The sequence below is a fragment of the Triturus cristatus genome, chromosome 5_2, assembly GCF_964204655.1.
Source record: "Triturus cristatus chromosome 5_2, aTriCri1.1, whole genome shotgun sequence".
NCBI classification, from domain to species: domain Eukaryota; kingdom Metazoa; phylum Chordata; class Amphibia; order Caudata; family Salamandridae; genus Triturus; species Triturus cristatus.
The window spans coordinates 1,065,925,144-1,065,950,874 of record NC_140588.1 but is presented as its reverse complement, the minus strand read 5'-3'; the positions used below and the strand labels follow the sequence as shown (position 1 = coordinate 1,065,950,874).

Sequence of the window (25,731 nt, the reverse complement as noted above, 5' to 3'; positions counted from 1 at the left end):
CATCTTCTCGGTCCTTTCTCAGGTCATCGCTTCTCTGGTCTCTTCTCAGGTCACTGCTTCTCTGGCCTCTTCTCAGGTCACCGTTTCGCTGAACTCTGGCAGGTCGTCTTCTCCCTGGTCTCTTGCAGGTCATCCTCGCCGACCTCTGGCAGGTCATCCTCGCCGACCTCTGGCAGGTTGTCTTTGCCGACCTCTGGCAGGTCATCCTTTCGCTTTATGGCTCCAAACTCGTACCATCAGGGTCTAGGGTACTATCTTCGGCCCAACTTCTCTCCTTGCGCTCTCCATCCTTCATCTGATGGTACTCCAGCTTCGGGTGGCTTGCGGACCTACTTTTTCTACTTGTGGTGGCGTCCCTTTGCCGCTGGACACACCTGCTGCGCACTTACATCAGTCTTGGCTAGTTTGAGTTTCTCCCTCCAGGGACCACAGTCCGTTCTCAGATGCCTCTCTGCACACAGCAGCTCAGGGCCACAGTGTTCCTGTCCACGCTGCCCCATGCACTAATAATGACACGGACGCAGTATCTTAGTTGGTAGAACTGGCCCAGGGCACGTGTGCCTGGCCCCTTCTATAGTCAGGCTCACATGTCCTGTGACGCCTGTGGTGGATGGGTGTGGGGTGTAAGCCAGCCCTCAGGGAGTGGCTGGTAACAGAACAATTAGAACAGTGACCAGCAGGTCACGACACCAGCCACGCCACACATCGAGGTACTTCCTTATGTGGTACTTCCATATTGACTACAGGCAATTGCGTTAGTCCCTCTTTGATGCCCACGATGAAATGGGCGGAACCTCAACAGCACCAGAACAACAACCCACATGGCAAGACAGCACAGCACGGCAACCCTCACTTCAGTATTTGAGGAGAGGTTGATGGCATCAAAGCGGTTGCAATGCTATGCGCTGGCCACATCCCTTGAACGCCACAACCACAGATGCAGCGTTGCGCCCTGTCGTGGCAAACAAAGGGTCTTGAAGCTTACGTTCGATCCTGACACGCTCTGCCAAAGAGCAAGCTCGTGCAAGGCGCTGTCCTGACAAACCAATAATCTCGAGCGACACCAGCGCTAAACTAGTTCACGCACCCCAGCTCATTATAACACAGTTTGCCCTAAAAAATGTGTCAATTACATCCGGTAGACTTGCCTTGTTAGACGTGCATTTTGCCAAAAGCCTATGATTGTGTATAATAATAGACTGCACTTTAAATGTTTTTGATTGGTAGAGCATAATCCTAAAAGGACCTAAGTATGCATTATCTAAATAAACATTTAGTTGTACATAGCAGGGAAAACTCCCTGGTATATGAGTCCTGAGGGTGTGCATCTCCAAAGGTTTTTTTATTACCTGATATAAGGTCATTAAAAAGAGGTTGAAAAAGTAGATGCCAGGGGTTGGGGGGCATACCTCCCAAACTCCCTCCATATGCACCATGAGCCTTGGTACAGAATTTCTAGGCAGCTGTAAGCAAGACAAAGCATCATCGATGCAGAAGGAGGCGATGGAGTGGTGTCTCCGGCGGTGACCCTCTCTTCTTTGAAATCCTTCCTGATGAGGATTGTCAATGGTTCAAGTGGCAGAGTGGAGAGTAAGGGTGAGAGCGGGCATCCCTGTCCAGTGTTACGTTCTATAGTCCACCCATCTGATATTGTCCTGCTGCTCCGGACCCAGGCACTAGGATTTGTACACAGCAAATTCATCAATCCCCGAAAGACCAAAATCCTCGAGCCTCAGGACTTCCACCAGATAGACCCAGTTTAAGGTGCCCAAAAACCTCTTTTATGATTGGCTGCTAACAATGCCAGTTCTTCCCTATCTGTCGCCAAAAGCAATACTAGTGTTAACCTTTGTATATTCATTGCTGTGCTGTGACCCGGTATAGAACCACAGTGCTCCTCATGGATCAAACCATTAAGCATGGATACCACAAGATACAGGAAGACCGAATATTGTTACTACTGGGTGTCGAGCTTTCTTTTTAGAATATTTGTAAATACAATTCATTTGTACTTTGTGACTTACGGTGTTACGTTATGTACCTCGTGTTTCTACAGTGTTTACATATAAATTATCTTTATTCATCCTTTAATAAAATACATAAATAAATGTAAAATAAAATGGCTTATGCCCACGTGAATGAATTTGTGCATGTCCAGCATTACCTTGCTGCGGCGTGTTCCAGTCCAGCAGAATCCAGGTTAGGTAGAGGATGGACACTGGCCAGAAGACTGTGAATGCCAGATAGATGAGGATCAGCAGAAAAATAATTCCTGTGAGGAGAACAGGGTACAGTGAGTGCACCAACAAACCACCTGAGTGAGTGATCACAGCTACGACCCTACTGCGCGTCGCTTCCACAGACAAGCGCCCAACATCCAGCGAGGTAAGAGGGCTCTGACACTGCCAGGTATTGGTTGGGGAGCCCCTTTGGACAGATAACTTTCTATAAGTCATATTTATCAGTCTTTGTTTATCTTAATATGATTATATCTCTCTACGCATCTGTACCTCCTGCATAAACCTCGAGTAGGAATATTTTTTTACTTTGGGCCCTGAAGGAAGTTCATAGAGGTGTTCACAGATTATGGGGTGTATCCAGCAGGTTGTAGTGTCTTGGCCAAAATGGGCGCCTCACAAAAGCAAAGAAAGGTAAACATTACAAACCCAATTGAAAAAATGCATTTTGTAGTACATAAGTAGTACTACCCTAGTACTACTCACACATTACAAAATGCAATGCACAAACAATATTTCCCACCATCCATCTGCACAGAAAGTTACATCACTGGTTTCCCACCAAAGCGCTCTTTAGAAGAAGCCAGACAAGTGGCCTTTATTCCTCATCACCCATCTGCAAAGGAGCTAAGTTCACTGCATTTCTCATCATCCACCTGCACAGGATGTTGCATGACCTCCTCTCACTTCTCCTTACTTCAGCCACCTCGTTCGTGTGTCTTCAGCAAAGGACAGACCCAGACAATGACATTTCCAGTTTTGGCCTATTATGACCAGGAAGAGCATTGGGCAGAACCCCTGTTTCTCTGAAACCTACACGGTATGATATATAATCTTGACTGCCACCCAGCAACCCATACTGCCAATCCCAATAACCACTTTCAAACTCACAACATATAAACCCAACCTCATACCTAGCCCACTAACTGCCTTGCACCAGCGCGGCCCGTGCAGGTAAGAGCGGTAGGGTGGTGGGCTGGATGGGGGAGGGGATCACAACAGACGCCGCCGAGGAAAAATAAATTATTTATTTAATTTTTCCTTGTGGTCATCTGTCAAATCCCCCCGGCCCCACTGCTCTTACCTACACAGGCCGCGGCTGCCGTGCACCCTTAAACCACAGAACACACACTTCAAACAATGCTCATTAACAATTGTTCGGAGGTACTCAAACCACCAGATATCGCAGACCTCCTCACCTACCACAAGCTTGACATCTTTTTCATCACAGAAACATGGTTCACCCCCACATCCTCACACAACCTAGATGTCCTTCTTTCTAAGGCTACAGCATCCATTGGGTGGACCACACACATCTGAAGGGAGGAGGTCTTGCTGTCATCCATAAGTCCTTCTAGTCCTGCACCCAAGGCGGGTAAGAAACACTTGACTCCTTGGAGTTGCTGACTTGTCATTTCACACTGTCTGTAACTCAGGCCACTGCCTTCCATCTCATTTACAGGCCTTCCACGCAGAACAAGGACTTCACTGATGAATTCTCGGACCTCCTTGCCATCTCATTCATCTAATACAACCATGCCATCATCTTGGATGATTTCAACCTCCCAAACAAAAAAACCTCAAAAAAATAAGAGACACCCACCTCAGCCTCCTCAACACGTGCAACGTGGTGTCACACATCAGCCAAACAACGCACTTTAAAGGTCAGATCCTCGACCTTGCCTTTTCACCATCCCTAACCATTCAATGCGAACCACCCATACTCCTGGACTGACCACTTTAATATGCTTATCTCCTTGCTCAGCAGTCTATAAACTAATGAAGATCAACCTAAAATGTCAAGACCAAACCATCAGATCCTTCAAAGACTTCTCCACTGATAATTTAATGCATGAAATTATTTCTCGCACACCAACTCCAGGTCCAACAACCATATAAATGGCTTAAATGTTTTTGGGGAAAACTATGTGAACATCTATGCTCAAACAAAAACAAGCAATTGCATGGCAACCTTCAGCACCCTGGAATTTCTTAACAACATTACTAACAATGAACTCTACATCTCCCAGTCAGTCTGCATAGCCCAGTTTACGGCACCAAAGTTATAAACCACCTGTGGTGTCCCGCAGGGCTCCTCACTATCCCCTCATCTGTTTAATCTCCACCTCCTCCCTCTGATCTGGTCCCTCAAAGAGAGGAAAGTCGCCACCTTTAATTACGCTGATGACCTGCAACTAATGTTTACTATTGACAACTCGTCTGAATCAACCCTCGAATTTCAGACTACCATGCTGCACATCCGCCAATGGATGGACAGCAACCATTTAAAGCTTAACCCAGGTAAGACCGAATTGGTCCTTACGGGGGGCGGCCACAACTCCTGGGGCCCACACTTCTGGCCAATGGAACTGGGACCCTCCCCCCACCCCTTGCCCCCTTCAAAAAGTCTTGGCGTCACAATAAATAATGACCTGACAATAAAAACCCAAGTTGGCTCTGTGATCTCAACCTGCTTCTTCCAACTAAGGAAGATTAGAAAGATCAGCAGACTACTCACACGGGAAGCATTGATACAGGTTGTGATAGCCACGGTCATGTCTCACTTAGACTACGCAAACTCAGCATACTTTGGAATGCCACCATTCCTAACCAAACATCTACAGCCGGTGCAGAATCAAGCGGCCAGACTGATCTACCAGCAACCTAGGTGACAACATGTCACTCCGCTCCTGAGGAATCTGCATTGGCTCCCCGTCCCCCAGCATTGCGCCTTCAAAGTAGGCTGCCTGGTCTTTAAATCCCTACAGGGCCGGAGCCCCAAATTCATTGATAGCCTTATTTAGAGGTGTACTCTCACGCAACCTACGCTCGGCTCACCTTCACCTCCTGGCAACTCCCTCCTTCAAGCTGAAGCGGCAGGGGGCTGCAGGTTCGCAAGTCTGGCATACAGACTCTGGAACTCCCTTACCCTTGAAATCAGATCATGTACAGACCTGCTGAGCTTCAGAAAATCCCTTAAGACATGGCTGTCGAATCAAGCATACGAATAAACTCCAACAGGGTTCGGCACTTCCTAGAAACAGCGCCATGAAGCCAATCGGTGTACATGCGCTTTACAAGAATTTTATAACATAACATCTATATACAGGAAAGGAAATGGAATAAAAACAGAACTCATGGTGACATTGTTATATGGAGGTCCCTCTGCACAACATGCAGACAACGAAATCATCCAGAGAAAAGTATTACAGTAACACCATCAATGAAGCCAATAACAGAAGCAGAACGGGTCTCACAACAATCAAGCACCTTTAAAACCTACCCGATCCGTCTATCCAACACTCCACAGACAAGTGTAATGTAATGAACCTCTTCTTTGATGAAACAAATAAAGAAAATCCGAGGGCACATCAACACCACCAAGTCTACTTCTTGTCTTACATCCACCCTTTGTGTAGGCTTCCACAATGGTCATCCTTCAAAGTCTGGTGTCACAGTTCATGCCAACCTGCTCAATTTCCCAAAAACCACTTCCTACAAAGATGATGTGTTACCCTTGTCCTCCATCAAAGCTCTCTCCATGGAAGCTTTCTCATCCCCACTCACCATTGTCAATGCCTCTCTCACTCAAGGCATCTTCACAGAAGCTCTCATGACCGGTCAGATCCCACTCCCAAATAAACCTACATTAGACCCTGATGACCTTGCCAACTACTGGCCTAGAACTCATCTACCCATCATCTGCAAAATAATTGGAAAAGTAGTCTACACTCAACCCCAAGATCACATCAATGCTAATCATCTCCTGCATGACTACTAGTACAGCTTCAGATCATGCTTCAGCACAGAGACCACTACCTTAGACATCATAGACGACACCCTCCTTATCCAAGATGAAGACGCCCCCGCCTGCTGATATTGTTGCCTTAGAAACAACCAACCACCCATCTCTCATCCATACCCTGGAGTTCAAATGAGATTCACTAGTATTGTCTCTCAGTGGTTCTCCCCCTACCTTTCCTGTCGACACTAGTTTGCTGGCATGGGGACCGTCAGGTCCAATAAGACCTGCATCACCTGTAGAGTCCTGTAAGGTTCCATTCTGTCTACTGTCATCTTCAGTCTCGACATGGAGTCCCCTGGGACACTACTCACAAATAACAGCATCAAAACTCACCAACTACTAACAGATAGCATTAAGACAAACCAACTACTCACAGATACCAGCATCAAGGCTCACCAGCTACTCACAGATACCAGCATCAAGACTCACCAACTACTCACAGATAGCAGCATCAGGAATCACAAATATGCTGATGGTACACAACTCTTCTAGAAAGTCATCTTTGCCCCAGACATCCAATGTCTCAAACACTGCCTGCATCTCTCGTAGACCTGGGTGTCCAGCACCTACCTGAAGCCCTACTCAACCAAGATAGAATTCCTGGGTTTTGCCAAAACAACAAGCAAGAAATAGTACAAAATGGCTCCATTACATGAACCTTGACATCTTCAAACCCCAAGTTTCACAGAATTATCACGTCACTTGGATTCATCTTGGACACAAGCCTCATCCTCAAGGAAACGGTACCAAAAACAAAGATGCCCTGGTAGCAGCTCTTATAAGAAAGAGTGAAACTGTTTTTTCTGGAAAGGTCCATCAAAACATCTGTTCAAGCCCTTGTACTCTCACATCTGGATGGTGGTGACACCCTCCTCTCTTGCCTCACAGGCACACAGACACCCCTTGAAGTCATCCCGCACACAGCAGCACATCCCATCCAGGGCCTCACTAAATATATGAACATCACCTCTACCCTGATGGATCTCCATTGGCTCTGCTTACGGGAGCCCACCATCTTCAAAATCAGCTGCGTTATTTACAAAGCTATCACAATCAGCACCCCCATTTATCTTGCGGACAAACTCACAATTTCTTGTGGCTCTCAGCACAATTGGAGCCAGGTCACCATCAGACTGTAAATTAGGAAGTGTAAAGAGAAAAAGAAAGCAACATGTCTTTCCTATGCATGCACCCGAGATCTGGAACAACATCCCCTTATCCATAAGGGCTGCCCCAACACTGCTTGAATTTAGGTAAGAGCTGGAGACGCAACTTGTTAAATAACACTACATAACAAGGCAGTAACAATTCACAAACCAGCTACCTCTACTGTCAATAGTTGACGGTCTCCTTCACTTTGACCGAATTCCTCACTCTGCTGCCTTTTTGGCTCAGTATAATTATTGCTTCATTATTGAATTTTATATTAAAATTTAATAATACACGTAATTTAAACAAAAAAAGTTAAACTATTAAACCTCAATTACAAAAGAAAAACTATTTAAATTTTACAAATTTTAACAAAATTTAGAAAATATTAAATAAAAATAACATTTTTAGTAAGGGTGCGTAATACTTTTAAAGGAGGTAAACATTTTAAAGATGGAGATGTGGCCTAGTGGCTAGAGCTGCCAACTTTGGAAACACCTTATCTAGCTTGAATTCTGGCCTTGGCAGCTAGATTCAACATTGGGTGATTCTGGGCAAAGCACCTATCCTCTTGTACGTAAAAGTGTGTAAAACAAATTTTTGTAATCCTTGCTTGATTGTACATGAACTTGTAAGATGTCTCCCAACGCCATGTAATATACATTGTATGGTTGGTTCACGCTGTATATCTTACATACATATTGTTTAAAACTGTATTATTTAGAAATGCAAATATAATTAAACTGATTTATTATTTAATATACATTTAAGTTGATAAGCTAATGTAGTGTAACAGTTTATTGTAATCGCTCTAGACTAATAACATTTTCTAAATTAATTTAAATTTATTTTGTACATTAAAATATTTTGATTTTTTTAATAGAATAATAAACTTTAATACATTTACCTTACTGTACCATATGGAGATCTTTCCCTCGGTGATGGAGATGTCCACCAAGAAGTGAAAAGCTACAAACAGTAACTTTACACTCATAAATTATGTTATACGAGGCTCCACCCCCTGATCTGGTAAGTCGACACCTAGATGTAACTTTCCACTCGGAAATGTTGAATAGCAAAAAAAAGTGGAGAGCGCCACCTCGGTTTAGTAGTCAACATACACTACACACTCATATTTAACAGGTGAATCCGGCCCTTCGAGTTTGCAGGGGCCCATAAATTCTATTCAGCCACTCGACATGTTGAGTGGAATAAGACTAGGTTGAGGGCGAGAGTTATACTGTCCACTGACATGTTCTACACTGTTCACCTGCAGATTCAGTCCACCAGCAAATTCTATACTGTCCACCGGCAGCTTCTATACTGTTCACTGGCAGATTTTATAGTGTCCTTCTGCAGATTCTATACTGTCCATCTGCAGATTCTGTACTGTTCACCTGCTGATTCTATACTGTCCATCAGCAGATTCTATACTGTCCACTGCAGATTTATACTGTCCATCTGCAGATTTATACTGTCCATCTGCAGTTTCTATACTCTCCGCCTGCAGATTCTAAACTGTCCATCTGCAGATTCTATACTGTCCACCTGTAAATTCTGTACTGTCTAGCTGCAGATTCTATACTGTTCACCTGCAGATTCTATACTGTCCACCAACAGATACTATACTGTCCATCCGCAGATTCTATACTGTCCAACTGTAGATTCTATACTGTCCACCGGCAAATTCTATACTGTCCACCGGCAGATTCTATACTGTCCACTGGCAGATGCTATACTGTCCACCATCACATTCTATACTGTCCATCTGCAGATTCTATACTGTTGACTAGCAGATTCTATACTGACCACCTGCAAATTCTATACTGTCCACCAGCAGATTCTATACTGTCCACTGGCAGATTATATACTGTCTACCTGCAGATTCTATACTGTTTACTTGTAGATTCTATACTGTCCATCTGCAGATTCTGTACTGTTATCTTGTAGATTCTATGCTGTTCACCTGAAGATGCTATACTGTTTACTGGCAAATTCCATACTGCCCACTGGCAGATTCTAAACTGTCTACCTGCAGATTATATACTGTCCACTGGCAGATGCTATACTGGTCACTTGTAGATGCTATACTGGTCACTTGTAGATTCTATACTGTTCATCTGCAGATTCTATACTGTTCAGTGGCAGATTCTATACTGCCCACTGGCAGATTCTATACTGTCTACCTGCAGATTCTATACTGTCCACTGGCAGATGCTATACTGGTCACTTGTAGATTCTATACTGTTAACCTGCAGATTCTATACTGTCCACCGGAAGATGCTATACTGTCCACTGGCAGATTCTATACTGTCCATCTGCCGATTCAATACTGTCCACCTGTAAATTCTGTACTGTCTATCTGCAGATACTATACTGTCCTTCTGCAGATTCTATACTGTCCAACTGTAGATTCTATACTGTCCAGTGGCAAATTCTATACTGTCCACCGGCAGATTCTATACTGTCCACTGGCAGATTCTATACTGTCCACCATCACATTCTATACTGTCCACCTGCAGATTCTATACTGTTGACTAGCAGATTCTATACTGTCCACCTGCAAATTCTATACTGCCCACCGGCAGATTCTATACTGTCAACCAGCAGATTCTATACTGTCCACTGGCACATTATATACTGTCTACCTGCAGATTCTATACTGTTTACTTGTAGATTCTATACTGTCCATCTGCAGATTCTGTACTGTTCACTTGTAGATTCTATGCTGTTCACCTGAAGATTCTATACTGTTTACTGGCAAATTCTATACTGCCCACTGGCAGATTCTAAACGGTCTACCTGCAGATTCTATTCTGTCCACTGGCAGATGCTATACTGGTCACTTGTAGATGCTATACTGGTCACTTGTAGATTCTATACTGTTCATCTGCAGATTCTATACTGTTCAGTGGCAGATTCTATACTTCCCACTGGCAGATTCTATACTGTCTACCTGCAGATTCTATACTGTCCACTGGCAGATGCTATACTGGTCACTTGTAGATTCTATACTGTTAACCTGCAGATTCTATACTGTCCACCGGCAGATGCTATACTGTCCACTGGCAGATTCTATCCCGTCCGTTTACAGATTCCTTACAGGTCACTCACAGTTTTGCAATCTTCTGTTTAGACTGCAGTCTCTTAGGGGAATAGAAAGATTTGTGCAGGAAGGTAAAGCTGAAACCCACTTGCAGCCAGGAGCAGGGCATGTGTGAGTACTAACTTCGGTTTGTTTTATCACAGAAAAGGAACATTAAAGGGTGTTTCTTTCTCTAAGTCCGCCCCATGTTTTGCTGCTCAGCTCTTCTTTTCTGTAAACTGGTCTGTGGAATCTGAATGCGGTGAATGCAGAAACGTCATGTAAAACCAGATCTGCAACAAATGATTGTCCTCAAGATGGACAAAGAAATGTTTCATTCTAAGTTAGGCAGGTACACAGACAACCCCCCAGCATTCAGTGCTGCGCTGCATCGCTTCCACAGACCATTCAGTCCACTCTGCTCAATGGGTCACCTCCACAGACATCTGCCCAGTGCTCTGTGCTCAGCGGCATCATGTCCAAATCAACAACCACTCAAATCTCAATGTTGAGCCACACCTCATCTACAGACAACCACCTAACCTTTAGTGCTGATGAAGCACAGACCACCTTCACACCTAGTCCAACTCCCAATGTTGAGCCACACCTCATCTACAGACAACCACCAAACCTTTAGGGCTGAAGCACTGACCACCTTCACACCTAGTCCATCACTGTCGAATCACACCTCATCTGCAGACAACCACCTAACTTTACTGCTGAAGCACAAACCACCTTCACACCTAGTCCAACTCTCCGTGTTGCGCCACACCTCATCTGCAGACAACCACCAAACCTTTAGGGCTGAAGCACAGACCACCTTCACACCTAGTCCAACTCTCAATGTTGAGCCACACCTCATCTACAGACAACCACCTAACGTTTAGTGATGATGAAGCACAGACTACCTTCACACCTAGTCCAACTCTCAATGTTGAACCACAGCTCATCTGTAGACAACCAACAAACCTTTAGGGCTGAAGCACAGACCACCTTCACACCTAGTCCAACTCTCAATGTTGAACCACAGCTCATCTGCAGACAACCACCAAACCTTTAGGACTGAAGCACAGACCACCTTCACACCTAGTCCAACTCTCAATGTTGAACCACACCTCATCTGCAGACAACCACCAAACCTTTAGGGCTAAAGCACAGACCACCTTCACACCTAGTCCAAATCTCAATGTTGAGCCACACCTCATCTGCAGACAACCACCAAACCTTTAGTGCTGAAGCACTGACCACCTTCACACCTAGCCCAACTCTCACTGTTGAACTACACCTCATCTGCAGACAACCACCAAACCTTTAGGGCTGAAGCACTGACCACCTTCACATCTAGTCCAACTCTCAATGTTGAGCCACACCTCATCTGCAGACAACCACCAAACCTTTAGGGCTGAAGAACAGACCACCTTCACACCTAGTCCAACTCTCAATGTTGAGTCACACCTCATCTGCAGACAACCACCTAACTTTTAGTGCTGATGAAGTACAGACCACCTTCACACCTAGTCAAACTCTCAATGTTGAGCCACACCTCATCTGCAGACAACCACCAAACCTTTAGGGCTGAAGCACTGACCACCCTCACACCTAGCCCAACTCTCAATGTTGAGCCACACCTCATCTGCAGACAACCACCAAACCTTTAGGGCTGAAGCACTGACCACCCTCACACCTAGCCCAACTCTCAATGTTGAGCCACACCTCATCTGCAGAGAATCACCAAACCTTTAGGGCCGAAGCACAGACCACCTTCACACCTAGTCCAGCTCTCAATGTTGAGCCACACCTCATCTACAGACAACCACCAAACCTTTAGTGCTGAAGCACTGACCACCTTCACACCTAGTCCAACTCTTACTGTTGAGCCACACCTCATCTACAGAAAACCACCAAACCTTTAGGACTGAAGCACCGACCACCTTCACACCTAGCCCAACTCTCAATGTTGAGCCACACCTCATCTGCAGACAACCACCTAACTTTACTGCTGAAGCACAGACCACCTTCGCACCTAGCCCAACTCTCACTGTTGAGCCTCACTTCATCTGCAGACAACCACCTAACCTTTAGGGCTGAAGCACTGACCACCTTCACACCCCGTTCGCTGTGGCTGAGAAGAACTGCTGTGATAGAAGGACACTAGCAGCAGGAGGTGGATTAAACACTTTATAAACAAAGGCCTGAGGCCCATCCTTGACACTCACCCATCACCAGGAAGGTGAAGAGCCACTGCAGGACAGAGATCAGCTGTAAACATCCGGTGAACTCCACCCTGGGCAGCCAGGTGTCCACGGAGAGGTTGCGCAGCGCTGATTGGACACTGGCTCTGCTTCCTGGAATCCAAAAGAGAGTGAGGTTATATCCGGCCTTATCAGCTCATTGATCTATTGACATGATCAAGGGTGGGGGCGGTAACAGCCCCTTTTAAATGCTAAATCAATGTTTCTGTTCTGGGGTCAGGCGTGCTTCAGGCCAAGGGGATGTGGCTCAGCACACCCAATGCCCAGCTTTAGCCAAGATAGTCTGTTTGTAAGAATATGTCAACATCATGGCACACTCAGTATACAAACAATACCTGATTAACCAGGTACGTTGTGTTGGTATGGTGAAAGAGGAAATCAATAAGTTTACACAGAAAGCAAACAGGCCTGGGATGAGAACACACATTTTCAGACCTGCACCTGACCACAAACAATCCATTTGCGCATTATTTAATACAGCACTGAGGGAGGAGAGTCAAGACTGCGTTTTTGACCCATGTCCTTCGCAGTCCTAAAGAAAGTGTCCTCATGGCAATAAGAGAATTTCCACCTTATTGCTGCACCTCTGGGTCATTTTGATATTACAGAAGATGCTGCAGATGTTTGTACGGTCACTTCTGTAATATACATTCTATGGGCTCAAATTCTACACTTGTGCCAGCCCAAAGGGGTGCACTCTCATTTACATGGGGCATGACCTCATGCATATGCAGGAACCCCTTTGACCCTGCACCAGTGCTGTGTTTCGGGCACTGGTGCAGGCATAGGATGCAGCAGGTCACCAGGAGCCGTAACGACGCTGTGTATCAACGGCGGAGAGCCCTCTCTGCCAAACGGAAAGTCCACGGGCCTGTTTACTGGCTTACATACTCCTCCGACAGCATGACAGAGTAAAGGCCATCAGATGTTTGGCCATTTAACTGTCTACCTGATTTAGAGTGGATGGTCCAATGGCTATACAGGCCATTAGAGGCCTGCTCCTGTGTTAAAGGCCTGAGCTGGAGGCAAGAGCATTTAACAAGGGAGCGGGCATTGAATTGCCGGTATAGCCCGCTACCAAAGGTTAGAAGACTATTAGAACATTTTGCAAATAGATGACAGAATGTATTAATTTGTAAAACAAAGGCCTCACGGAGCCAGATGAGGCTGAAATCCCTGCGGGCTCCGTGAGGCCTTTATTTACAGCAACAGCTGTGAATGACAACATTGGAATGTTGGAGCTCCCAGCTTCTACCGGCCATTAGAAGCCCAGATCACTCCATTGTCTTCAATGGAGCCTCAACATTCCAATGTTCTAATATCCCTTACCATTGCGAAAAAGCCGGCAGTAAGGGGCAGTAAAAATATTTGCATTTTTCCACACAAGGAGAGAAAACTGCCCCCACAGAAAAGGGAGAAAAGAGGTGTGGGGAGCTGAATCCCAGAACATGAATTTTCCTTTGAAATTCCCACAAGGGAGGAGGGCCATCACAAAGGCCACATTTGTGCCCATCACTGCAAGCCATAGCCACAGGTCACTTTATACTTCTAACTGGCTGAAAGTCACTGACAGCCCAGAATCACAAGATGTTGAGCCGACGCCGAATCTCTTCGACCCCATGTTGAGTTTATTGTCCTGCCCCTCCGAACACAAGAAAGTGCTATGTCGTGGCCTGCGCTGGGTGCATCAGAGCACTTTTTTCATTGACTTTCAGCCATGCTGAACAGCAGATGTATTGCTAGACTACATGGCTAAAAGACATTCACATTGACAAGGCCAATGGCTCAGACATTGCTGAGAACTATTGGCTTTGCCAGTGCTTGTTCAGTGTTGAAGGAGTCTTGCTAAACAAATGTGGAAGTGATGGAGAGAAGCAGTTATGGAACTTTGAAGTGAAGCGAGATGTGGTGTACTGGCCAGAGCTGCCAACAGTGGAAACTGCGGAACCAGGTTCAAATCTCAGGGTCGCTGAACAGTTTGTGATTCTGGGCAAATCACTTATGCCTCCCCCTACCTACGACAATGAATGTGTCAGTGTGTAATGTAACTGGTGAGCACTTAAAGCACTCCAATACCATCGGCTGGTGTCAGTATCATGGCGAGATGAAGGACGAAAGAAGCGCTTAAATACCATCGGAACGTGATAAAAAAAAAATCAATAAAAACAGCAGCGACGAGGGAGGTAGTGGGAGGACGGGTCAAGCAGGAAAGCAGATGAGAATATGGAGATGGGCAAGTATAGATAGGAGAGGGCGGGAGGAAGCAACAATGAAAGGGTAAAACAAAATACCTTAATTGAAGCAGAATGAGGAGTAAAAATGAATGTGTCATTATGGAATGTAACTGGTGAGCACTTAAAGCGCTCCAATACCATTGACTCGTGTTCCCGCTATTGCAAGATGAGGGACAGAGCGAGCGCTCCAATACCATTGGATCGTGCCAAAAAATAAATAAACAAGTGCTGTTCATATTTTAACAACTTTTTAAGAAATGCATTCGTTTATGTACATGCATTTCAGTGGCATGTGTGTATGTATACAAGGGAGACCAGGCAAGACGGAGGATGGAACGAGAGATGACATCAAGTATCAGCTTGGCTCCTTTGAAGAGAATTCAAGTTAAGCAACTATGGCGCACAGAAACGCTTCACCGGCAAATGTAAAAAAAATAAGAAAGAGTCTAAATGGGAAAAATTTGAAGAAATAGGAGTCCCACCCTATGAAGTGAGAAACAACAAGGTGAGACATGAACAGTTCAAACATTTTGCACAGGAGAAACGTGGCTATGCAATTACAGCAGACGACACTGGTACTTTAGAAGCTCTGGCATGCCCTGTGATCAGCATACCCGATTCACTTGAGGTCTGTATTTTCAACAATGAACACCATTGCTGAACAACTAAAAATGGTGTAAACATGCACACACGTCTAGTACCCACGTGAACAGAAAATAAACAGAGACTACACGTGTGCCAATTAATAGCAGCTGTGCATACATGCTCTAGTCAGCACGTCAGCTACACACTAACAGGACATTAAAAGGCAGCACACCCCCACTCACTAGAACAAAACAGACTACAATGGGGGTTTAAAGGAGTGACGGGGTCGGGAGAGGGAGTGCTTTGTGGACAAGCAAGCACTGGGAGGTACGGCAGAGCTAGCAAAATGGGAGGGAGGAGATTGAAACAGAAAGCAGCCATGAAAGGGAAAAGAAGCGATGGGGAGGACAGGGCAAGCACCAGCAGGTGCGATGGAGCAAGCAGTGACAGAAGGGAGGAGGTGGGGAAAGGAAAAGCAGCAACGATGGGAAAAGCAGTGAAGGTGGAAGGGGATGGTCTATAGACAGGGTATGAGGGCGGATGGGAGGAGACAGAGCTGCTAAAAGCATGAGCACTGTGTAAAGTGCTGAAAAAGAAAGAAAAAAGTAGGTCCTGAAATGGTCGTAAAAACGAAAGCAGGGGATGTTTACAAGGACTTGGTCCGTGCTCTGGGGAGGGCTAAACACAAGAAGAGGCATGACCATGCATGGCAGGGACAAAAGGTGACAAAGATGAGACAGATGATGGAGCGAGCAAATGGGAAGCTGGTGGGTGGGATAAAGTCCACAGATTAAACACACCCTGTGCACCCCCTTCCCTTAGAACAGCAGCCCAGAGGGATGGAGTCCTCAGGGCTAGATTTGGCTTGAGGAGAGGCCGCACGCCCCTACCCGGAGGATGGGGTTGCCCGAGACAGTTATGGTCTATCAAGTAACTATAACTTGTGCCCTTAAGAAAGTATAACTTCGCCTTCACCATGCACTGCTAATTACCTCCCATATTACATCACTCATGACATGTTCTACGACATCATTGATACCTTCATTGTAAAACCAGTTTTTCCTGAGGACCATAATTTAGATGCTCAATGATCGATTGGATCGGGTTACTACCAGAAGAAGACCAGAGCTAAAACTAGGTTACTGTGACAAATGTGTAATTACAAGATCCCCCACTCGACTCCTCCATGGGGAAATTAACCCCCAAAATTAGGGACGTACAAACAGACAAGGAAATTCCTATGAGTGAATCTAACCAGAAATTAGGATTCTGGTATTGTTTATTCCATCACAAATGTGTGCGTGTGTTTATGCTAGACAATAGAGAACAATATAGGGACAATAAGGAATCCCAATTGGTCCTGAAGAATGCTACGAACCCCTTGAGGGCCCCCCATGACTGAAACATGTCGACCTAGATTAGACGGGAGTATCTAACTAAACTCATCTGTCCCTTTACTTTTTAATCAACCCTCCCCTGTCACAAGTAAAATTTGAAGTATATACATGGCAAGAGTTAGTGCTTTTTATTCAGACAACCCTCTCCTTGTTCCCGCAAAGACCCATCTTAAAACACCTTGAGAAAGGGTCTGGGCCCCCACTAGACAATTCTTTCACGAGCTCAAGATGTGCAATGATGAAGCATGACACCCAGGGGGTGTGTGAGGCCATCCTGTCATTTTTTGTGAGAGACTGTAGAGACACCACCCACAATAACCGGGCAGATACCAAAAACCACGCATGATTGAGGACTGCCTCACGAAGTAAGGGTGGTACGCCCCAAAAAGGTAAGTCTCTAGGGCACATTTGCTTTTTGTGTGTATATAACTCTGCTCACACAAATTGAAATTCCAGTTTACAGTCATGAATGCCATGGGTAGAGCTTCCAGCTCACCTGAGTAAACTCAAGAAGTGTGGTTGAAAGGGGAGGAAATCAGTGGGAGAGGAATGGATGTGCAACTGTTCTGAGAACACCTACAAGGTCTGCACTTGGTGAGATTCCCAAGCCAGTTGTAGGTAGTTCCCCACCCTAAAAACACTAGTAAATTTACATCAACAAAATGTTGGCAGAAGAGTAGAAAATTACCGTGTACCACACCCAACGTTAACTTGGATACAGATAAAGTAAAAAATTGGCAAATCTGACTTTTTGGCATTATACAAGGAGCCAATGAATTTAAAGACAGTTGTTGTCTTCCTTGAATGCCTAAAAGTGTAGATATTCCCACATGTGACATTGTAACAGGTGTACAGTGTCACATATGTAAATTGAACATAAAACTGTATTTGTACACAATATATTTTTCTGCCCAAGAAAGTATTCCTTCCCACTGAGAAACTCTCCACTAAACTTCCAACATGTCTGGAGATGTTCTCTCTCCTCCCTGTTCCCATCCTGAGACCACTTTAATGCCTGGCCAACCCAGAGGTACATCTGTGTGCTTCACACTTTGGTAAGCAACCTCCAAATCACAGGTGAACATGCACAAGCACAAACAAAAGTCGTGTTCACCTACCAACGTCACCTTCCCTAAGGTGAAGCAAGACAGCGGTCTTATCAGTGCTTAATTTTTAAAATAATAAGTGCCTGGTCCCAAGTCCTCGGGAGGGCACTGCTGCTTGTGTTACCTCAGGTCACTGCCAGCGCTGTCGAACACCTGTACCTACAACACCTTCTTACCAATACAGTCCTATAAGTGTTACAATCTGGACTGTACCAGGTGACCGAGCCCCGTAAGAATGGCCTGAGCACCCTGGTGTTATTTTTTTAATCATGTATTGACCACGCCCTGGGAAAAACCCTCTGCCGATCACAGACGAACACCGCGCACTGCATAGCGTTCACCAACCGTTGGGGATCGGAGGTACGTATGGAAATATGATATTACTTTACCTTACATACGCCCTAGAATTTCACTGAAAAAAACAAAGTGTAAAGTGGTGTTATAGTTAGATGCAAATGACAGTTAAAACATACCGTTTAAGAGTAACAAAACCACTGAAATTCACCAGTTATACTTATCTCAAGTAACCATAACTTGAGTCCTAAAGTAACTAAAAAAAATGAAATAAAAAAATATATAACTCATGCCCTTGCCATAGGGTGCTAATTACTGCACATACTACATCACTCATGACATGTTCTATGACATCAGTGATAACATCACTGCAAAGTCTGAGATAACATCTTTGATAACAACCCTGAGCATGGTATTTATTTTTCTTTTGAGAGTTTTATATAGCGCTAACAAGAACCTTGCGGGTATCAGAGCGCTTTACAAGAAAGATGTAGGGAGCAGATACAAATATAGTAGACAAATATATGATTGAGTCTAGTTCACAGAACGAGCTAACAATAGATAACCTATACATTACAAGTTTATATACCTAATTTTTAGACAACATATTGTCCCTGAGAATATAGTTCAAATCATGTTGAGAGAGGTCCAACACAGGGTAGTAGCTAAAAGTCTAGGTATAAAAATAGTTCACGTAACCTTAGACATGAGGATCACTTTCACTTATTTTTAAAAAAAGGAAGTTTCTGTCCCGTTTCTGGTGGTAAGGTATTCCAGATCCTGGGAGCCATTCCTGAGAAGGATCGGTTATATGTTTTTTTCTTGCCAAATCTTTGGGGTTTCAGAAGAAGATTCCTGGAGCTCCTGGTGGATCTGTTACCACACAAGAGTGTCAGTTTTTGTGTTAGATAACTTGGGGTATTGTGGTGTAGGGCCTTGTGCGTCATACATGCAATTTTCAGAAGAAGAGTAGCCAGTTGAGAGCTCTAAGGTCCGGAGAGATATGACAGTTACTTTTGGAGCCTGTGGTCAGTCTAGCCGCTGTGTTGATTATGGCTCTTAGCGGGGCCGTCGTTGATCTGGGAAGGCCGCAAAGGGCGACACCCCCATATTCTACTCTTGGAATTACCAAGGCTTGCGCTGCCTGTTGAAGTCATATGCAGGCACAAAGGGTTTCAGTTTTATCAGGGTGTTTATTTGAAAGTTTGCTCCTTTTGTAGAGGCGCTGATGTGTTTCTGCATGTTAAGGTTTCTGTCCAGCGTTATTCCCAGTGATTTCGCTGAATCGACAATGAGTGGTTAACCTTTGAGTGCTGTTAGGTGATTCAGCCAGTCATGAATGATGGTAGAATGGTTGGGGGAAGCGATTAGGAGGAATTTAGTTTTGAGGGTGTTTAGTTTCAAATGATTTTCGGTCAGCCAGAACTGAGGTCTTTGCAGCGATGAGTTGAGAGATTTGATGTCCTCAAGTGAATGGATCTTTATGTAGAGTTGCGTATCATCTGCGTACATGTGATAGTGGACCTTAGATGCGTTGAGAAGTTCGGTGAGTGGTTCCATAAAGAGGTTGAAAAGAGTGGATGAGAGGCATGATCCTTGCGGTACTCCTAGAGTGACTGGGACGGGTTTGTATAAGGAATTGTTGATCTTTAATCTTTGTGATCTGTTTTGGAGGAAGGAGGTGAACCTAGTAAGTACAGAGCCGGATAAATCCATTCTGTGTTTTAGGAGGTCTAGCAAGTTGTCATGTTTGACTATGTCAAAGACCGATGATAGGTCAAGCAAGATTAGTAGACAGATTTCGTTGTGGTCAAGGATTTTTAGTGCATCATCTATTATGAGTGTCATGGCTGATTCTGTATTGTGACCTGCTAGGAAGCCAGATTGGTATTGGTTGAGCAGGTTGAAATGGTCTATGTGGGTGCCCAACTGTGTAGGAACACATTTTTCTGGAGTTTGGCCAGAGTGGGGATGTTGGATATTGGGCGAAAGTTGTTTAAGTCCGATGGATCCGCCGCTGGTTTCTTTAAGATAGGGAATACCTGTCCTGCTTTAAGAATATTTGGGATGGTTCCTTGAAGGAGAGATGTGTTTATGGTCTTGGTCCACAGAGGTAGTACCAGTGGTATTAAGTATTTTAGGTAGTTTGCGTGGAGGGGGTCTGTGAAGTGGTTGGAAGGATTCAGGGCTGTCAGAATTTTTTGTATAGATTCTTCACTGTTAAAGTTGAAGGAGGACTATGACGCGTTGTTTTTGAGGTCGAACTTTGAGGAGCCGAGGGATGGGGCTAGTGATGTGGGAGTGGGATAGACTGTCTGAATGTCGGTGAGAGTTATTAGGTCATTGAGCAGGTCCGTCTTTATGCTTTCCGTTTTCTTAGTAAACAATGTGGCAAATTCCTCGCAATTGGGAATTATGTCTGGTTTATCTTGGTGGTGGGGGGGGGTGCATCCTTAGTTTGCGCCTTGATTAATTTGAATAGTATTTTGAGTCGGTTCTTGGTAAGGTTTAATTGAGTGCTGAAGAAGTCAGCTTTAGATTATCTGATTTTTCTGAAATAGGCGTTTCTCGTGGTTCTTAGTAACTTGAGGTGGTCAGAGGATGGGACAGATCTCCACCGTCGTTCGACGATTAATCTGAGGGATCTTCTGTCTTCATTTAACCTGCCATCATACCATGGTTTTTAGTCTTTTGTGGTAACTCTTTTCAGCTGCAGGGGAGCTAGGTTGTCTAGTAACATGTTCATGGAGTGGAAGTTGTGGTTGGACAGACTATGAACATGGGATGATCCTTCAGGGGGGATCAAGCTGTTAGGGGTGGAGGTTGAGAGTACGTTGGAACTGAGAGTTTTCATATCACGCTTCCAAATTTGTGTTCTCGTGGGTTGTACAGCGGGTACTTTAGCTGATTCACTGATTATGAATGTAATGACGTGGTGGTCAGACCAGTCACACAGGAGAATCAATTCTAGCAAAGTCGAGTCAGCTTTAGAAATTACCAAATCAACAGTTGCGCCTTTATCATGTGTGGTACTGTTGCAGATTTGGGTACGGTTAAGGTCTGTGAGGAAAGCTTTGAGGCTGATGACCCCTGGGTCATTCACGTCATCCCAATGGAGATTGAAGTCCTCCAGGAATATTTGAGTCTTATGAAGTTCGACATTAGTAGCTAGGATATCCACTAGGTCTTCGATGAAGGAGAGGTTATCTCCTGGAGGGTGGTAGAATGTATGTACTGAGCATATTGGCTTGTTATTACTAGTGATAACTAGGGAGAGGTATTCGCAGGAAGATAATAATGGGAAGTGGGATCAGTTCACTGTTAGATTGCTTCGATGTATGCACGCGATACCACTGCCTGGCCTGTCCGTTATATCTAGTCTTGTCATGCCATAGTTTGGGGGGTACCAGTATGTCTAGAATGGGCGTAGACGATTCACTTAGCCATGTTTCGGTCAGAATTAGTAGGTCTGGTTCATAGGTGAGAATGAGGTCAGCTATATCAGTTGCATGTCTTGATGCCGACCTGCAGTTTAGAAGTATGCATTTTAGTTCTCACTTGATGTATGTTATGTTGGGTTCAGGTATGAGGGGGACTCTAATGAGGTTGTTTACAACTATACCTCTAGAGTTGTGTCTTGTAGCTCGATGTATATCCGGGGAGATGGAATGGATTGGGGAATGTTTCAGCAAGTTAACTGGATGTTCACTATTAAGTGGGAGAACCGGTAGCTCGTAGGAACGGAGAAGGGTGCTTAAGTCTTTGGCTGATAGAGGGTTTATCTTCCGGATCGTCCGGGATGAAACATCTGTGTGGGTCACTGTTCTCCATCTAGGCGGCTCATGTTTCAGTGATCTTGCGTGTGGTTGTTGGGTGAGTTTCGGGTGTTTGCTATGGAGGAACGTTCTGGGTGCTAGTTCTGGGTGTGAGAAATTGGGTTGTTGTAGAATCAGGCTGTGAAGCGTATGGAGGTCCTCTCTGACTTGTGGTAGAGATAATAGTATCTCATCTAGTTTGTGGTCAAGAGTTAGATGTAGCCTATTTGATGTATGAATTTGTGTGAGGGAGGACCGGTTGAGCCATGAGTGTCATATTGGGGGGATCCATAGACAGGTCCGTTGTAATGCAATCTTTCTGTGTGTTTTTCGATGAAGATGGGGGGTGAAGTTGCAGGTTGTGAGGTGGTTTGGGTGTGGTTGATGTGTAGGCTGGTTGGAATAGTGGTGTTGTGAGACGGGGAGTGGGTAAATGCCGGAGGAGAGGAGGTAAGGGACTGAGGTGTAATTGGGACAGTGTGAGTGGTGGTGGGGTTGGGGGTCGAGTAGGTGTTGGGGTGAGTTGTATCATCTCGAAACTGTGGGGGGAAGAGGTGTGAGATGTGGGAGGGAGGGTGGGGGTATTGGGGGCTGGAGAGGGTGAGGCGGTGTGTAAGTGGTTAATGAGTGGGGCAGTGGGAATAGTGTTGGAGGGAGACAGGCATGGGGGAAATGCTGCAGGTGAGGAGGTAAGGTTCAGAGGTGTAAATGGGGCAGAGTGACTGGTAGTGGTGTTGGGGAGTCAAGTAGGGGTTGAGGTGAATTGTGTCCTCGCAGTTGTGAGGAGGTATAGATGTGAGATGTGGGTGGGAGAGTGGGGGTATTGGAGAGTGGAGGGGTGGGGGTGGTAAGGCGTCATACAGGGCGGTAGGGGTGTGGGCTGTGATTGGGACAATGGGAGTATTGGGGGTGATGGGGTCCTCATATGACAGGGGGAAGTGCGTGTCATCGCTAGAGGTGACTGATAGGTCTGGGGTGTGTGTATATGCAGGATGGGATGTCAAGGGGATCAGACTTAAAGGAGAGTCTGCTAGGGAGTCAGTCAAGTCAAGTCAGAGAATCTTATATAGCGCACATATCACCGCTAGGTCTCCTGGCGCTTGCAGAGATTCCAGAACCTGAGGACACATCCAATTACGTTATTTCTGGTCAAACAGCCGTGTTTTCAATTCTTTGTGGAAGCGCTGGTTATCCGCAATAGAAAGAAGATGAAACGGCAACTTGTTCCAGAGATGAGGGGCGGGAAAAGAAAAGGATCGCCCCCCATTGCGTGTGGTGCGGACGCAGAGTGGGGTAAGAAGAGATTTTGAGCTAGATCTTAGTGTTCTTTCTGGCTGATATCTTTTAAGTTTTTTTTGCTAAATAGCCTGGCCCAGTGCCATAAATACTTTTATGAGTTAGGCACAGGATTTTAAAGTGACCTCTTTTCCTAACTGGAAGCCAATGGAGAGACCTCAGACTTGGGACTGAAGGAGATCTTGGTGGTAAATTTAAGATCAGTCTGGCCGCAGTATTATGCAAAATTTGCAGTTTAGAAAAGAGGTCTTCATTTAGGGAAGCTAGTAAGGTATTCCCATAATCCATACGGCTTACAATTAGGCCCTGGACCAGAGGCTTCCTGGCTTTAATAGGTAGCCATTTAAAGATTTTGCGTAGCTTCCTCAAAATCCCATAACAAGTGCCCAGCACAAGATTAACATGATTTTTCATGGATAACTTGTTAACAATCGTTATTCCTAGGATGCAGACTACTTGTTTAGGGGATGGGCATGGGCCCAGGGCCTGGGGCAACCAGCTGCTAGACCAAAACTCTTCGGCCCTGCCGAACAGAATGATCTCAGTTTTACAGCCATTCAGCTGTAATTTATTATTGCCCATCCAGTTGTTAATGTGGGTCATACCGTTTTTAAACCGGATCATAGTGTCTGTAGGGTCAGGACCGAAAGTGATCAGTAGCTGGGTGTCATCGGCATATGACACGACTTCAAACCCGTAAGACCTGATTATCCTGGGCAGAAGTGTTACATAAAGATTAAAAAGCATAGGGCTCAAGATTGACCCCTGGGGAACACCGATGCTTACTGGTCTGCTGCATGAGGCCAGGTATCTATATGTACAGTGGTGGAGCGATCCTTTAGGTAGTTTTTAAACTAATCCAGGGCTTTCCCTCGGACCCCCATTTCCCAGAGCCGTTGTTCTAGAATGTCATGGGAGATGGTGTCGAAGGCGGCAGACAGGTCTAAAAGAACCAGCATAGCTGATTCTCTTTTATCCAAAGCCAACCTGATGTTATCAACCATCTCTACTACTGCCATTTCGGTACTATGGGCCGACCGAAATCCTGATTGTGATGGGTCAAGAAGTCCATGACTTTCGAGATGGACAGTAAGCTGTTTATTTACCAAGGAATCGAGCGCCTTGCCGAAATAAGGCAGTAGCGAGATGGGACAGTAATTGCCTGGTTCCCTGGGATCTGAGGTTGGCTTTTTCAGAATAGGTCTGAGTTGAGCTGTTTTCCATCTTTTGGGCACCATCTCTTGATCTAGTGACATATTAAAAATCTCTGTTAACTTTGTTATCAACAGGGGAGCTAGTTGCATAAAGAAGAGGGGAGGTAGCGGATCTGCTGGGGAGCCTGATTTGATTCTAGTGATGGCTTCTGAAACCTGTTTGCCGGTCACAGTTTTAAATTCGCCCAGCAAAGGAAACAGCAATTGGCTATTCGCCACTGAGCGCGAATAAATATTGTTTACATTGTCTTGGGGGAAGGATCTATAAATGGCTTTAACCTTTTCGTCAAAAAAGGTGGATAGTCTATCGACCCATTCATGTGTGGAGGGAAGGGTACGAAGGTTGGCCTGAGGCGTAGTGAACTTATTCAGAATTTTATAGAACTCTTTACTAGATTTAGCAGCATTACTGATCCTCGCTGTTAAATAGGACTTTTTGGCCTGTTTAATATTGTTTAAATAGGTACGATGAATTAATTTATATCTGATTTGATCTTCGGTAGTTTTAGTTTTCCTCCAGTGCCGTTCGGCAGCTCTGCAGGAGAGTTTCTCAGTTTTCAGCGCTGATGTAAACCATGGAGATGCTTTGCCTTTAATCTTGACTCTTGACATAGGTGCGTCTATGTTTAGTCAGTAAGTTGGCAGAGGTTGCTGTCAGCTAGGAGGGTGAGATGGGGTCTAGTGACTTTATCCTTGATAAAAGGAAAGATGTTATCAAGAAGGTTTAGGTTGCGGCCCAAGGATTGCATGAGGATGATTCCATTATGATAGATGGTAATTGTTGCTGCTGCTTTGTAGAGTGGGGAGGGGGTGATAGATAGCGAGAGGCCATGTGCTGTTTTCCTCGTGGAGGTGATCGAGACTAGGGCGAGAAAGGCTTTCCTCCATTGTGCTCTTCTTTTGGTATAAAAGATGATGTAATTTGTTATGTGTCCTTTGTTTGTTGAGAAGCAGGGGTCGGAGATGGGGGTTTTGGGGTGAGATTTTAAGAGATTGTGTTTAAAGCTTTTGGCTGCTTTTTTCAAAAGGTTGGGGGGGGGGGGTAAATAATGGAATAAGTGTGAAGACCTGTGCGCTCCATAGTTGAAATGTAGGTTGTGAGTGGGGTGGGGTAGGACAGGGTGAGAACGTGGGGCATTGTGCACTATGAAGTGTGGGTGCTAGGGCATGAGTTAGAGTTACTTCAGGGCACAAGTTATAGCTACTTAAGATAACTATAACTGGTGAATTTCAGTAGTTTTATTCGTTTTTATACTGTCTGT

General features: G+C 45.1%; 1 protein-coding gene across 1 annotated transcript in view; it reads right to left on the bottom strand.

The window, feature by feature from the left end:
- The window catches only part of LOC146829675 (diacylglycerol O-acyltransferase 2-like), a 192,305-nt gene that overhangs the window by 140,285 nt on the left and 26,289 nt on the right, over positions 1-25,731 (bottom strand). The window contains exons 2-3 of the mRNA XM_085608348.1: positions 12,493-12,621; positions 2,165-2,272 (exon numbers count right to left, since the gene is read on the bottom strand). Of these exons, the coding sequence (XP_085464474.1) occupies positions 2,165-2,272; positions 12,493-12,621 (237 nt within the window). The remainder of the gene's footprint in view (positions 1-2,164; positions 2,273-12,492; positions 12,622-25,731) is intronic.